The 16,965-nt window shown below is 40.9% G+C and overlaps 1 protein-coding gene across 1 annotated transcript in view; it reads right to left on the reverse strand.

Annotated features, from left to right (window-relative positions):
- Positions 1-13,505, reverse strand: part of LOC135404634 (vasoactive intestinal polypeptide receptor 1-like) — a 30,375-nt gene extending 16,870 nt beyond the window's left edge. The window contains exons 1-2 of the mRNA XM_064639371.1: positions 13,409-13,505; positions 3,221-3,320 (exon numbers count right to left, since the gene is read on the reverse strand). Of these exons, the coding sequence (XP_064495441.1) occupies positions 3,221-3,320; positions 13,409-13,444 (136 nt within the window). The 5' untranslated portion in view covers positions 13,445-13,505. The remainder of the gene's footprint in view (positions 1-3,220; positions 3,321-13,408) is intronic.
- Positions 13,506-16,965: the final 3,460 nt, after the last annotated feature.

A 16,965-nucleotide genomic window follows, 5' to 3' on the forward strand; every position in this document is an offset into this window, starting at 1 on the left:
CAGCTGTGGGCGAGTAGGTGTGGGGGCAGCACAGAAAAATTACCAGCATGTAAAAGTGCCTGAACAAATTGAAAAAAAAAAAAAAAAAGCATCATTCTGCAACCCCAACTAACCCCCAGGTGGTTGTAAGGTGGATATAAAGCAGTGCAGGAGTTTGGGTTGGGGAGGTGTTATTTTCTTTCATGACTCTTTTCTGCTTCCTCTGGGGGGGATGATAAGGCAAAGCTAAAATTGTGAGGAGCTGAAATGTGGAAGAAATGTCACTTACCTGTAGCTGAGTTAAGCTGCTCTCTGGCTTCCAAAAGGAGAGTCCTGAGAATCTCCCACACCATTGTCCTCCCATGACCCTTGGAAGGATGCAATTCCTGGTATCCCCAATTTGCCAGATGGCAAAATAGAGGCCCTGATTCATTAACTATGATTTTAATTGCCTAAAATATGTCAGCTAATCTCAGCTCTGTTCCCTTTGTAAGCAGAGGAAAGAGACAGCGACTTCCAGCCCGTGATTCATCCCAAATATTGGAGGCCTCTTTCTGAGGGCAGGATGAATCACTGGCTGCAAATACCTGGGTCTGGCTGATGATTATACCCTAAGCTAGGCTGCTAATTTTTGAATTATTAAAGCCAGGTAATGTTAGTCCCTCTTATACATGCAATGGTCCACATGCATGGACTTAGCAACTGAAGTGGTCCTTCTTAGAGGGACTAAAATAGAGCTGAAGAGCTGGGGCTAAAAATCTAATTTATGTGGCAATGTGGGGTTAAAAATGAGATTCCATTCCTTGTGTGGTAAAGGAACTTGCATGTTTTAAGTCTTAAATTTGGCTTAATTTCCAGCGACTTTTTCAATGTATATCAAAAAAACCGCTGAGTGCAGAAGCCAAAAGGGAATTTTTCATGCCAAGGTTTTCAAGAGAGTTGTGGGTGTCCAAGTCACCTGAGACTCCATAAACTGCAGCAGGAGTTCTATCGGGTAATGTTGACATCACAGATATTCAAGTCTTGCTCAGTAATCCAGGGCTGTTTCTTTTTTAGACAGTGGAGGAAAAGTGTTTTTTTAGAGCTTGGTTCATTTGACCTATTTTACACATCAACCTCAAAATGAGACAGTCTGGCTGCTGATGACACTCATTAGACAGTGCCCTGTACAACAAGAATAGTGTGAAACTATTTTGGATCAAAATCTCTGTAACACAGACTAATCCCAGCACAGCTTCTCTGTGACTGCTCAGAAGTAACTCTACAAACTGTGATCCTTCTGTTTGTCTCACTGAATTCCTGAAAACCAAAACACAAGCTATGGACTCTTACTAATTTTAGTCTATTTTTATCCTCCAGATAAAATATTGGAGATAAACTGGTTTTCTGGATCTAAGGTTTAATTTCAAAATGCCTTGAGAAAGGCTGTGAACACCGGAACAGATTCTCATTAAGGTCTTTCCATCTCTAGAGAATAAAAGGTAGAAAGGAGAGCTTTGAGAAGCTCAGAGTTGACAAGGTTGAAGATTTTTAAATAGTTTAACAGAACTTCCAGGGATTTTTATTTCCTTGAGTAACCTTTGCTACAAAGTGGATTCAAAAATGATGTCATTATTATTGTGTTAAAGAGGAGGAAACTTGGAATGACATCCTGGAATGCATCTAACAGATAATTTTTGAAAATACCTGATTTATGCCAGAACTTCTTTTTGGGTGGATTATTGTGTGCTGCAAGTGCAAAATGTGTCCAAGAGATATTATGGACTTGATTAAAGTGTGTGGGGTGGAATATCACCAAAATAGAGTAGGAAACTAGAAGAGGAATATGGAAGGTTAAAGTGATTGGAAATACTGCACAATAATATATAAGACAAAGGAAATATCCTGGGGGTTGGACTGTAATTTCCAACAGGCTGATAAAGGCAGATTTCCAGGGGGTTACAATTCTTCTATACCAACCAGAAAAAAAAATTAAAATCTCATAATTCACATAACTGAAAAATCTCACTGAGGTGGATTCAAACTTTTCTAAGCAAAGTTGGCCGGGAAAAAAGTCTGACTGAACTTTTGAGGGTTTGAACGTTCCGAAATTTCACTTTGAATTATTTCTAAGCGTGTCTCCACAAGGTCAAAAGCCCAGGAGGGAACACCCTACACAGCATTTTCAATATATTTTACAGGCTCTGTTACATGTTCATTTTAGTTTTCAAAATTTATATCTGAGCACGGAACAGGCTTTAAAACACCACCACAATAAATCTCCTCAAGCAAACGAATAAAAACGTAAAACTGTGGAAATATAATATTTTGAAGAACTTGGGATTTTTTTAAATTTTTTTTTTCTCCCCCCAAAGAACATTTTCGGCATGTGAATGATTCCCAACATGATATAATTGCAACACGTTTTTCAGCATCTTCTGTGGAAATTTCTTTGGTATTTTGGGTATAAGAACACATCAAATACTTTAGTAATGTGAGACATTCCAAGTAGGGTTTTCCTGCCTTAACTAAGCTACTAAATCTGCCAAAGTATGAACCAATCATCTTATTTTCTTTCTGTAGTAGTAAAGAGAAGTTCTACTCCAGAAAATTATTGATTTCATTCCAAAGTGTCTAAAATGCAATGAAACGTGTTCCAGAGACACCCACCCTCCTCCATGTACTTTAAAGGATTCTAAGAAGATAAATCCTACCTTAGACATTGAGCTTTTAAAGATGCCTAAAATGAGATGAGGTAAAAGTCCCACAGCCTAGACAATAAGCATTTTAAGCCATTAAGAAACCAAATAAAAGAGGAATCTATTGGAAGTCAGTAAAACCCATCCATTGGAAACCAAATAAAAGAGGAATATACTGGAAACCAAATAAAAGAGGAATCTATTGGAAACCAAGAAAAAGAGGAATCTATTGGAAGCCAATAAAACCCATCTCTTGGAAACCAAATAAAAGAGGAATCTATTGGAAGTCAATAAAACAAATCTCTTGGAAACCAAATAAAAGAGGAATCTATTGGAAGACAATAAGAAAAAACTATTAGAAACCAAATAAAAGAGGAATCTACTGGAAACCAAAAAAAAGAGGAATCTATTGGAAGCCAAGAAAACCCATCAGTTGGAAACCAAATAAAAGAGGAATTTATCTGGGAGGTTTTACTTAGGAGAACAAATGATATCTGACAGTGTGCCCATGAAAAGATATCCAAGGGATATTCATACCAAAGTTTGACTATGAGGATTCTTACCTTTAAGATCAGGAGAAACAGATTCATTCTGTTCCAGGCAGAGAGCCTCCTCTTTGACCACCTGCTGGAATATCTTGCATTCTGGATGGATTCCCCCAACCTTGGTGAAAGACAAAAAAAAACCTCAAGAAATTCTGTCGTTATCAGAATGAAAAGAGCCAGATTTCTTTCCAGTTTGTACCTGCTGGCTCATATTTTGAGGTCTAAGGATGTGAAAACTCCAGCTGAAGGTTTTTCTGCAAATAAATGGCAGGAGGAGGCTGTGATCTCATACAGTTACTGATTTTTATCCATGTCTGTGTGTGAATTCCACATGGATCCTTCAAGGTATCAGAATAATCAAACTCATGCAGCATCTCTTCTCCAATCTGGACATTTTTACCACCTCTCCTTTACACCCATGTTTTCCACAAAACTTAAATGGATTTCCCACTCCTTGGATCTCCATCTCTTTGTCAACTGGACAAAATTGGATGGTGCATCAGCTGTGGGAATATTCACACCAAGTCCTCCAAACATACATTTCTTGCCCATAAAACAATATATACGTTTCCCATAAAACAATTTCTCCCTTTCCCCATAGGAAAACCCATACATTTCTTCCCCATAAAACAATAAAAGTAAATATACATGTTAGTTTGTTTTTTGGTTTGGTTTTTTTGGGGTTTTTTGTTTTTTTTTTGTTTTTTTTTGTTTTTTTTTTGAGGGGGCTTTGTGTTTTTGGGTGGTTTTTTTTCTGTTTTGTTTGGTTAGTTTTTGTTGTTTTGTTTGTTTGATTTTTGTTTGTTGATTTTTTTTAGTTGGTCGGTTTTGTTTTTCTGTTGTGGCTTTTTGGTTTTTCTGTTGGTTTTTTTTTTTTTGTGGGGGTTGTTTGTTTGTTTGTTTGTTTTTTTAGTTAAAGATTTTGAGTGTTTTCAGAACTAGATATTACCAAAATATTCCTATTTTGATTCTTGGGATTCTTCTAAGAATCAAGTTTTCTTTAGAGCAGGAATTAGCCCTACGTGAGATGATAAAGTTCTAATTACCCCTCAGGAGGGTGTGTCTACTCTGCTTTGACGTTGAGAGTAACAGTTTGGGCTCTTGGTCTCCTTTGAAACCCTGAGATTACAGTGCCATGAAAATCACTCTACTGAGAGAGCATCAGGTTCTTCCCTTCTGAATTATAAAAATAGAAGCAATTAATAGGAGCAGGAGTTTTACATCCATTAGAGCTTAAATAAGAAATACTGAAGTCCAAGAATTCAGAGAAAAAAAGGAAAATGGTGGTCTTGGCCACAGTTTAATCTGAATTTTATCAATCTGTTATCTGAGGATGTTGCACACACCTTAGACAGAGACACTGCACCATTTTAACAGATGGTGAAATGAGAAAATGTTAATGACTTGTTTTGGAAGCTTAAGAAATTATATTTACCTCACAGATAAGGGAGCCTTCATTTAAACAGCCAAATGGATTTCTAGACAGCAGTTGCTGAATAGAGTCTACACTCAGCTTCTTAGTGACTTAGTGACACTATTTTGGGTCATTTAGAGGTTTCCATGTATTTTGTTTGGCCCTCACCTCTCACACCAGAAATTTTCATGTCCCCTGTGATCCTGCACCGTGTGTCTTGTGATTTTTAAGTTCTAAATAACCCAGAACATCCCCAAATCATTCCCTCTGCAAAGGCAATTGCATCCTGAGAAAGAACCTCCAGTGTCAGTGTCCACGTGGGGTGTGGTTATCTCATTATCTCAGCTTCTCTTGCAGTCCATGGGAACTCAAAGGATGTCTCAGCCCCCCAGAAATGCTTGTTTGGGGTGTTCTGAGGTATCTCAGCCCTCCTGTGTAGATTCTGCATTAGTTTTGTCAGCCCCATATAAGAATTTGATGTCTCAAAAGCATTGTTTGATGTTTCAGGTGTTTCTACAAACCCATGTTTAGGACAAAGTTAAACCCAGAGTCAACAGAGTTGAGGAAGGAACTGAACTGTGATCAGGCAACTGAATCCTGCATCAAAACCCCCCTTGGGATATTGGGATCTTCAAGACATAGGAAGTGCTACAAGGAACAGAGCAGGGGGTTTGCTCCTTTGCAAGTTATGTTATTTAAGGCAAAGCCAGGGGCTCAGTTGATGGTTAAATTCATGGGAATTATGGATTGAAGGCTTTCTGAGACATTTCTGAGGGAGGCTGGAGGCTGTTCAAACCTCCAACGACTTTGAAAATTCAATTCAGATGCAAACATCACTGCTAGATTGCCTTTCAGTCCCAGGAAGTTGATTTATTGGCCTTCAAAATGTTTTCAGTGAGAAGGGCAACCAGGACTCCCTTCAGCCTCCAGAGAAACTTTACTGAAGTCATGCAGAATTTTACATCTTAGCAATAATATCTGCTGAGGGGAAAAAAGGAGAACACAATTTTATCTTTGAAAACCTTTGAAAATTCTGCTTACATTTGGGTTTTAAAGTAGCATAGGCAGACTTCTTTTAATTATGAGGCCCCAGAGATGGTTCATACATGCTAATATTAGAACAGAAAGAAGATTAAGGGCACTGTTTGAAAAGAAAGTTAAGACATGGGTTTTTTCATGCATTATGTTTCTCCAGTGGGTAAGTCCAAATAAATTTGATAGATCAGCATGAGTGACTCTTAAAATAGTACTTCTTGCTCTTCAGCTATAGGAGCAAGTTCTTAAATGAAATTTTTCAGGTATTAATAGGATCCCTGCTCATTGCTTTATTTTTAAACTTACATTTCACTTTGCAGTTTGCCTATACAACAATCAAATTATTTGAGTAGAAGCACCAAAATCATTGCTACATAAATCTCTCACTGTTTCAGTTCATAAACATGGATTTGGCTGGACAGGAAAAAGGCATCCTCTACCTTCTTGAATTTCTGGACTCTGTCACTCCTGATAAACTTTATATTTGGAATATTATTAGGCTTGATGTTTAAAAATCATGACAGCTTGACATGGTGCCCTGCAACTTACCATCTATACTGAGTCCTCTGGTGAAAGGCTTAAAAGCACTGACCAGCCCTAACCCAAAATGAAATCAAAACACGGAATTTGAAATGTTTTTGAGAAACGAGCACTGGGCAGAGAAGAGGTAAATTAGCTCCCACCTCCTGCCAGAAGTGCTGGGAATGGTGGAAACACACATAATTAGCCACGAAAAATTTCAGGGGAGGAAGAGTTATTTTTCTCCAGAAGTCAGTTTAAGAGGCACAGACAGGCAGCTGATACGGGTGGGACATAAATGAGGGACTGAGCTCCCCAAACAGGACATCACACCCTGAGTGTGTCACAGCTGCTCCCTGCTGCTCCAAGGAGGCTGCACCTCCTTTTTTCCTCTGTTTTGGTAAATCTACCCCTGCTGAACCAGAGCCTCAGCCCCCATTTTTCAGCAGAGCTGGACTGAAATTAGGGGAATACTCTTCATTCACAGTCCCTGGGGGAGCCTACATGTGGAGAAGTGGTACTGTGGTGATTTGACAGAGGAATTGCTGTAACAAATCAGATCCCTGCTCCGTGTAATCCAGGCTCCTGCTTCAGAAAACTGGGATAAATCACCAGAAAATATGATTTTATTATTTATTCTAGAAATCTTGACCAAGAACTAATGACACTCAGAGGTTATTTAGGCCCTGGCACAGGTTGCCCAGAGAAGCTGTGGCTGCCCCAGCCCTGGAAGTGTCCAAGGCCAGGTTGGATGGGGCTTGGAGAAATCTGGGCTAGTGAAAGGTGTCCCTGCCCATGGCAGGGGTTGGAACTGGATGATCTTTAAGGTCCCTTCCAATCCAAACCATTCCAGGATTCTGGGATACCATTGGTGAGACTGGAGCCAACCCCACTACCACTGATAAATAAACAATTAACCAACGTGCCCACATTTTGTTTGCTTCAGAGCTTCTGGGTTTGGGGTGGGTGTGATTACAACCACAGGACCCAGAGTTTTAATTACAGACTAGACTATTCCATATGTTAAATATTACTGACACCTCAGTAATCAACATCAAGTTCAACTGCAGATGTAACCTACAGACTATCCCATAAGAAGAGAAAATAAGTCTGGTGGTGTTAACTTATAATCATGCAGCTTTCCTGGAAATAATCCCAGTGTTGGACAGGGAAAAAAAAGAAGAGAGAAAAAAAAATAAAGAAAAATTAGAAAAGAAAAAAAAGAAAAAAGAAAAAAAAAAGAAAAAAGAAAAAAGAAAAAGAGAAAAGAAAAAAGAAAGAAGGAAAAAGAAAAGAAAAAAGAAAAGAAAAAAGAAAATTAAAAAGAAAAAATGACACACATACAAGAAATTGAGAGCAGTGATGATGCCTCAATTTGTTGGTTTTCCTCAGGCTTTAAGAAAGAGTAAGACATTAAACTATTTTATAGTTAAGAAAAGCCTTCTGGGCAGAACATTACTTGTGATTTGTTGTCTGTGGCTTACTTATTTTTTGTTATTAGTCTCACAATGCCTTGAGTGAAAAGGGTAGGTTGCTGCTTTAATTTGCCTACAAGGGTTGGGTGATGGGTTTTTTTAGAAAGCAGGGGCTCTGCATTCGGTGCAGGCACATAGTGTTGCAATTTGGGAGGTATTTGCCTCCTGCAGGAAAAGAGCAGCTCCTGCTCACCTTAGAAAGGGATGATTTAGAAACCCAGACAAAGCTGAGCTTCCTGAGCCAGGCATGTCCCATGTGGCACAGCGTTCCCTGGCACAGCAGTGAGTGCAAGGGGCTCATTTCAAATGTTACTCCCTGGATCAATATTTCCCGGTATTTAGGCAGTGACCTGCCATGGGTTTCATTGGAAATCACAGTGGGGTGCCTTCACCCCAAGGCTTCCACAGAAAACTGAGTTTTCCTGCCCTCAGGAAATGGAGCTTTGCATTGCTGAGCATCATAGCACAAAGGTCTTTTTCGCTGGTTTTAATGCTACTGACCAGCCAAAATCCACAGGGGCATTTTAACCATGAGTCCTAACCACTGGAACAATGCCTGGAACATAATGAACATTAAAAAGTTACCTATGACAGGCACGAACATTGCAAAAAAACCTAAACCACTTTAGAAATCCAGATTTTTGGGCTTGCACTTACTTTTAGATTTCATTTTCTTAACGTCTGTAAGGTTATTGCATTAAAACCCTAAGTGGCTTATTCACTAAGTATAACATTGTTTTCTGCTTCCTCTGTTAGGTGATAGTTTATTTGTTTCCCTAAATCTGAACAGAAAAATCAAACTAATTTCACTTTGAGCTTTGATTTGTTTATGCTGGACAATATGAGATTAAGCAAGTACTGGGAAGAGTTTTTCTAGCAACATCCTCATGCCATACTTAGTGAAATTTAGTTAAAAGCAATTTTTTCTAAGAGTCCATTCAAAGATGGTGCCCCTAAGCTGTTGAGGTGGTGGAAAAAACTGCAATTTAGATGTCACCCAAAAGACAGATCTTCACTCATTAAGAAGTCCATTAGCACACCTGGGACATTTTCTATTCTCTCTGAAAACAAGGGAAGGGCTTCAAAGCTGGGCACTGAATATATTATTCACCTTTGAGAAAGCCATTCAAGGGGATCAAAGAGCCAGCAGCAAAACTGGTAACAGCCTTTTTGAAAATTAATCAAAACTCAAACAAGTGGCTGAATTCACTGACAGGATGAGAAGGTTTCAGGAACTTGAAGGCTCTTTCCAGTGATGCCATGAATCCCCAAACCTCACAAACAGGTTTTGTGCCAAGTACATAAATCACTTATTGAGAATATTCATCGCTGTTCTTTCTGCCTCTATCTACAGCTTGCATTCATGTCTCAGATCTCATCACAGACATGCTCTGAAATCATCTCTGTGCTCCCAGTTCTCTCTGCCTGTGCTTCCTCTGTTCAGTTTTTGTGATCTGACTGTGATGCCTGAATATCTCAGCTCTCCCTCACACAAATATTTCTGCCATTCATGTCCCACACTGACTCCCACCTTGGAGGATTAAAACTTTTCACCGGGTATTTTAGAACACAGAAAAGCAGGGCAAAGACAAAAAGCACCCCCTGCCCGTTTTCAAGTGTGGAATTCAGTGTTCAGTCAGTCCTGAGATTGGCCACTGATGCCACCTAAGAGCAGAGAATCAGGACATGCTCTGAAATGCATGATTTTTTTTTAAGTGAAATTTTGATGGGCAGGAAAGGCTCATAGGATGGAGAAGGCTCGTGAAAAAAAAACTGAAGGGAAGTTGAATAACTGACAAAGGCAGAGAAAACTTCAGCCTTTCTCATAAACTTCTCAGTCTCTTGAATATATCCCAGCAAAATCTTCCCCAAGGCCTGTCTCCTCCCATCTGTTCAACTCCCTTCTCAAAAAGCCAAGTGCTAATTAAAAAGCCTTGAGATGGGAAGCACAGGTCACTGAAGCCAATTTTCACCTGTTTTCAAGGGATCTGGGACCAACCTGGAGCTCCACGAGCTCTTGTGCATTTGCCAGCTACATTTGCAGTCACTCAGTAAAAATCTTCCTATCCAACCCCTGCCCTGCAAGTAATTCTGGGATCTTTATAGTGTAATGCATGTAGTGTTGTGTTTTGTCAGAAAACTACGAGAAATGCAAAAAAAATGAAGATTTCTTATGCAATCAAAAAGCCAACTCAAATTTTACAAGCTCACTTGCGCCTGTAAAAATAGCTGAGCAACCCTGCAGGTTGTTTCAGCCACACCCAGGCCGTGTTTGCTGCTCTTGACTCTGAAAAGCTCGAGGTCACCACAGCAGGGTCATGACTCCACCACCAACCATTCATTCAGCTCTCACAAAAAGTCCTGCCCTCAGCTCCAAGCTCTGACACAGCCCCCATCCCAGAAGCTTTCAACCCCAAAGCTAAAGACTTATTTCCAATCTTTCCCTTCAGCCAGTTAAATAGATTATTTCAGGAGTCTTTTTGGCTGAAAATGACTACCTAGAGGATATTTTCTGTGTTTGTTTTCTCCCTCTAACTCGATTACCTGTGGAACAAGAGATGCTGAGGCACTGATTGCCTCACAGTCATTTAGAGGAATATCTTTTCAAGATTGTTTTTAAGACACTGGGGTAATGCTTGAACACTCCTCTGTGTATTGGGCTGTATTTATCTGACTGTATTTAACTGCATAACCTTATGCAGAACAGTACTTGCTATACATACATATCCATGTCATTACATTTATTCACTCATAGGTATTCTTTATGAGACAACACAGCCATACTAATTTGTTTTGTTTATAAACCCTATGCAATTAGTATTACCTTGAGAAAAAAATGAATTTATTAGCTCCATGCTAATTTTGGTAGAGCATTGAATTATCACTAATGCTTGAAGAATAACAGAATGATAACTGAGGATCCTCATTTTCTGCTATTGCAAGTATTTCTACAAATTAAAGAAAAATATCTCCCTTTCTGTGCCGTATTTGCCTACAGGTGGGATTCATGGTATCTAATCCCAAAGAGGTGAAACCTGGAAGTCAAAGTCCATCAGCAAATTCACTGAAATGATCAGTATTTTTGGAGTGTTTCCATCTTTTCCCAGTAGTAATGAAAGAGGCTCAATGAGCAGCTTTAGACAAGATTACTAAGTTTACATAGATAATTTTAGATGATTAATCTAAACTCCCCCATCAAGCCTCCCTTAATGATCAATGAGGGCAGACAAGCAGTTCCAGGGAAGGATTGCTCCTGCCTTTCCCTTTCAGCACAGAGTGGTTCCCTGTACAGGATTGTGTCTCACTCCATTAACTCCCTCCAGGCTAAACAGGCTGATTCTTCCACACATCCAGTCCTTTATGGAGGGGAATTTGAGGTCTCCAGGGATCAGGTCAGCAGGATCAGCCTGAATATCCCTCCAGCACAAATTAGCCAATATTAACCCTAACAGAAATTTAGACACCCAGCTTTGTTTTCCTGGCAGCTCAGCACCTTGCCATGGATTTGGATCCAAATGTCCATTAGCACAAGAAACTTTTTGCTAAAGCAAATGTAAAGTTCAGTGATAACTCCTTCTATGTTTCCATTCTCACCTCCATTCATTAAATCAGACTGAACTCCTCCCCCAGCAATGGGTGTTTGAAGAACAAAGCAGTTCAGCACAGCAGGGAGAAAGCTGAAACCAGAGTTTTTTCTGTTCCTCATCCACTGTTTCCTGAGACTCTGATCTCTTTTAAGACAGGAAAAGTCATTTTTATACATTTCAGCCCCCACTGCTCTCTGTTCCTTGTCACTTAGGAGCAAATGGTAATTTTTAGTGTCAAGGACTCCATTCTGCAAGGCACAAAGTATATCCTGAGCACACAGCTCCCCGTGGAGCTGATGGGAGGTAACAGTACCTGGTTTCACAGAGGAAGTTTTCACGATTAACTTCTGGTCTAATTTTCATATGTAAATCACGAATTATTTCCAAAATCCACACAAGAATTATTCCTCTGCTCTGACATGATCCTTTGGAATACAAAATAACTGTTTACTTGACACATCTTCCAAGTCTCTGGCCTTCCCTGACTGTTTAACTCGGGGTGCAAAGCTTTCCATCAGACCTGTTTTGAGACACTGATATTCAGAGCCCTGACTCTTACCAGACATGTCATTGGTGTTCATACATGAGCAACAGCCTGAGCAGAGCATGCAGTTTATAGAATTTCTTTTATTATGGGCACAGTCTGCTGCAGTAATGCTGCCCCATTAAAATGATGTATGGCAGCCCACAGATGTGCATGATACATCACTCCAGATTAGCTCCACTCTGCTGACAGCTGCAAGAAGAAGTTGTGCCTCTATTAGGTGTAAAAAGGCCAGTCCAGATGCCAAAGTCACTCTGCCTGTGGCATTCTAACACTTTAGGCTGACTAGTTTTCCCTGAAAAAGAGTATCACGCAGGATAATAACTATACTGGCAAGGCTTACATAGCAAGGACCTGTAACTTGTCCCTTGTGCATAAATCTGTGTAAATACAGAGGAAACAACAAGATCCAGAGGATGTGCAGGAGTGCAAATTTACATCCCATCCTTCACCTTTTAAAACTGAAAGGTCAAGACCAGTCTGTACCCATGTAGGCTCTCACAATTAGCAGAAGGCCCTAGAGAAGCATTCCCTCCATCTGCCTTTCTCAGGACAGGATGAAACACCTCCCTGTGAGGTGACTGTCTCCCTCCTGACTCCAGCAGGAGCCTGAATCCCAGCCCACACCAAACATTTAACTGGGAAATGACTAAAGTTGGAATTACCGAGTCCCTGCTAATCACACCCATAGGAAGGTTTCCAAACACTTCCCTGAGGCTGAGGATTGATGTGACTGTACTTGTACTTACACCAGTTGTTCTTAACCAGCCCAGGCAATGCCAGGGGTAGAGCGTGGAGATCAGGGAGGGATGGATGTGCCTGGAGTGTGTTCCTGTGCTCACACATCTTCCCTGATGTCCAGTGTCACCATCTCACCTGCTGCCTTCAGTGCTCAGCACAAGAGACAGTTCATGCTCCTGCCTGATGATATCAGAACCAGATGCCTTCAGCAGTGAAATCATCTCTGCCCCCTCTGAGATGCAAATGTCCCAAATCCAGCAGGAGGAACTATTCCTTTTCAGTTGTCCTCCTCCTTCTGCAAAGTTGCCTTTCTCAGGACAACTGGGACAGCAAGCTGTCCCCTTCTGTCCCTCTAAAGCCATGCTACAACTATTCTAAATTAGGGATGCTTTTCTGCCCTTTGGAAACCGCAATTCTAATGAATGGAAATGAAAAGACATTTATGGATGGCATTTAGAGGCTGGACAAATTTAATGGAAGGAGTTGGGTCAAACCTCTAACTCAGGGATATTTTTTTCTTTCCTCCTCTCTTACACCCGTGTCTGTTTTTAAATTTTATTTCATATTTTAAATCCTTACCTTATTTTTCTTTCTCTCTACCTGCTCCCTGCCAGGAGAAAAGTTCCCCTGCCTCTGCACACTTCCCTCCCCAGCCCTCCTGGATGCTGTGGGGCAGCTTCAGAGCCATCCAGCTGTGGGCAGCAGTGGCAGGAGCCAGATGTGCGGTCCCCCCCTCCCTCGGAGCATCCCCGCGGGCACGCAGTCAGTCAGTCAGTCAGTCAGTCAGTCAGTCAGTCAGTCAGTCAGTCAGTCACTCACTCACTCACTCACTCACTCACTCACTCACTCACTCACTCACTCACTCACTCACTCACTCACTCACTCACTCACCAGCGGCAGCAGCGGCATCCAGCACAAACTTCGCATCCTCGGCAGCCGCCGCCGGGTCCTCCCGCTCCCTCTGCCTCTTCTGATGCTGCCAAAATCCGAGGCTCAGCCCGCCCACACCTGCCCAAGGCCCGCCCCGAGAGCCCCCGCACCTCCCCGCAGCCCCCGCTCCCTCTTGGGGGAGCCCGACATCCCCCGCAGGAGCGGGCTGGAAGCGGAGGGGGGATTCTCCAGCATCCCCTTGGGATATTGGGATACTGGACTCACCTCCATGCACCTGCCCTCTGGCCACAAAACCGTGGGGAGCTGGAACGCCGACGGGTCTTTTCGGGTGTATTTGGAAGCAGAAATTCCCTGTGCAAGAAGAGATGCTGAGTTCACCTCTCCTCCTGCCGGTGGGGCCACGCGTGTGTGGCTGGTGGCTGCAGGTTTTCCAAGGATCTGGGTTCTGTGTGTGTGGCTGGTGGCTGCAGGTTTTCCAAGGATCTGGGTTCTGTGTGTGTGGCTGGTGGCTGCAGGTTTTCCAAGGATCTGGGTTCCGAGTGGGTCTGACAGCGTGGGATTCCCTGGGGACTCAGAGATGGAGTTCCTGCATTGGCATCCCCCTCCTCTCAGCTAGAAATGTCCCATAATTTCCTCCACGATTTGCATAAGGTGTTTTTGGCCCCTGTGTTATGAAGATAACCTTGAACACACCTTTGTTTCTTGGTGCTAAGACAGCCAAAGCTTTTCTTGCCTACAGCTTAGATTATTTGGAGGGAAAAGGGGCAAAAAACCACAGTAATTTTTTAAGTGTCAGGGTTCATAGGACCCAGGCACCAGCTCTGGATTTTGCCACATTAAATACTGCACCAAGCAATTTCCAGGACCTGGGAAAACTGAAATTGTGGACATGACAAAAGCATTTTCTCTCGATAAGACTGAAGTGTGGTTTCGTATCCAGTTTATCACTCATTATTTCCCACTGGTGTTCAGCACACAAGTTCTGTGTAGTCAGAGGAGATCCAGGGTTTGCCTAAATCAGCTCAAAATTGGCATCCAATGCCATTAAAGGAAATACATATTTGTGCAGTTTTGTCTATAAATGTATATAAAACTTGCATATTGTATATATTAACTTGCATATTTGTGGAGAGCTGGACTAAAATGCTGAAATGGGAGTGTTTTGGATCAAGATGTTCCCTAATTTGGTCTTGCAAATCAAGGGAATTTGAGTCTAAAATAAAACAATATCCTCGGGCTCATGTTAGAGAGGCAGTTTTGCAACCTGCACAAAATAAAGAAGGCAAAAGCATGATTTTGTGGGATAAAATGTATAACTTACTTCTCATTTAACCTTCTCTTTTCTAAAGGTCTGTCTTTCATTAGTGCACAATGGCATCTGATCACTTACCTGCACAGATAAGCCTCAAACACACCTTCAAAAATCAACTTTGTTTTAAAATGAAGAGTTTAAAACCAAAAAAAAAAATAAAATAATAATTTGAAGTCTGATTCTGATGGTTTTGCTCATGTGTAATTAATAAGTTAAAGCTGTGCCCAATTCTCATCAGTCAATAGTTTGGTTCTCTTCGCACTGGAATAATTTTTAGGATCCCACTACAAGGCAGGCACCAAGTGGTACCAGGCAGTTCCTAATTCTAATGCAAGGGAAAATGAAAAGTAGAGGCTTATCAAATCCCCCTGGGGCAGGAACAGTTTATAATTCCTGCTGAGCATTATTCAGCCAACTTGAGTGCACAAGATCGTAGAGTACCAGAATAACTCAGGTCGGAAGACGAAAATCTGGCCCCGACCATCTCCCCTCAAAACAGGTCAGATTTCAAAGTCAGGTGATGCTGCTCAGGAATTTGGTTGCTGTGTTTCAAATAAAAATTGCTCTCAGGAGTCACCCTGCAAACACAAAAGTGCAGCGGGGTGAACATCAGTGTGACATTCCGGTCCACAATATTTCAGCTGAATTCTATTATTTAATGCCTCAAAGGTCACTTAAATGAAGCTTTTTAGGTCATCACAACCAAACTGGAGCAAAACTAAGCGTGAGCCACTTTTTTTGGTAGTTTTTTTGTGCAGTTTCTTGATCTGAATATTCACAAGAGGCGCTCAGGAGAAGGTGTTGCTTCACTGAGCAGACGTGGTCTCTCAATGTTTGCTTTCTCATATATTTTCTCTCCTCCATCTGTTTTTCCTATCTGATCTCCAGCTGATCAAAAATCAGGCCACATTCTTCTCTTTGAGTTTTAAATTAATTAGCTGGAAATTCCTCTTGTAAGAGTATTTTTCCATGCTAATAAAGGCAACAAAACCCGTTCTTGTCGGGTTTTTTGTAACATCTCACCATAGCTAATGTCATAAACCTCACCTATAATAAAGTCTGAGTCTGCTTATAGCCCTTCATTATTTTAAACATTATTTTTTATAAGCTAAAACCTTATTTAGTCTAAAACCTAATTTCTGTTCATCATATTAATTTGCTTTATCAATTCTACTCTTTGTTATTTCTCTGTACGTACAAAAAAAAAAAATCCAAAAATGAAATAATGCAAGAAAGAAATCATACTTCTTTCTCATAATATTTTCGTATGCTCTGATGCATTTTGCTGCTTTTTGTCACAAAATAGTTCCTTGCCTGGTAAGCTGCCTATAAGTAAGAATTATTTTCTTTTTCTCCAAGAATTATAGGATAACTAACCAAAGTTAAAGACCAGCTTTGTTTTCCTACTGCTCTGTGACATCAACCTGGGCTCAGAATATCTGATGTGCATAAAAATGTCCTCTTGTTAACATGGACAAGCCATTGGGATGGTTTAAAACCTAATCAATGAGACAATAGACCTGAGATCCCTCCTAATCCCCACCATGGATATTCTGAATCAATTGATGCCATTAAATGGAAATTACTTGACATTTACTGAGCTGCTTAGAATCTTTATAGAAGCTGGAGAATGGGTTTTCAATGCCATATGTTACCTGAATGAGGCTTTTTCATAACAAAAATCTGTCTGAAATGCAACTGCATTTCATCTGAGTGCCTGTACAAGCAATTCCTTAGGTAAGAAAAGTGGGGTGTACCAGCCTCACATTGCAGTGGGAGCCATCAACCAGGGAATAAAGGTGGGTTTATTGACATTTCTAAACAACTTTTTGGTAAATCTGACTAAAGGTGCAAAAACAAAAAGCCCTGGGAGTATGGGAAGGAGGCTGCAATTACTGAAAATACATCATTCAGCAGCTGGGTGGAACATGACATTGCTGAGAAACATATTGTGACTGTAATTAAAAGCAAAACTCTGCACTAGTTATAAAAGGAGGGTATAAAAAAAGCATGGAAGCTTTATTCCCGAGGGTGACGTCTGTGGGATGTTTGAGACAGAGGGGGGAAAGCAGGAAGAGAAAACAACAGAAGGAATGGGCTGGATTTGGGATACTAAAAAGATAAGGGACTAAAAATCAGACAAGTAATTAGAGCTGCATGAGCATAATTTGTCCAATTCGTGTTCTTTTAAAACTATAGGTGTGTTACCTCCTTACTATTTTTTCTTGGATAAAATTGACTCCTG

Source organism: Pseudopipra pipra, chromosome 1 (genome assembly GCF_036250125.1).
Source record: "Pseudopipra pipra isolate bDixPip1 chromosome 1, bDixPip1.hap1, whole genome shotgun sequence".
Classification (NCBI taxonomy): domain Eukaryota; kingdom Metazoa; phylum Chordata; class Aves; order Passeriformes; family Pipridae; genus Pseudopipra; species Pseudopipra pipra.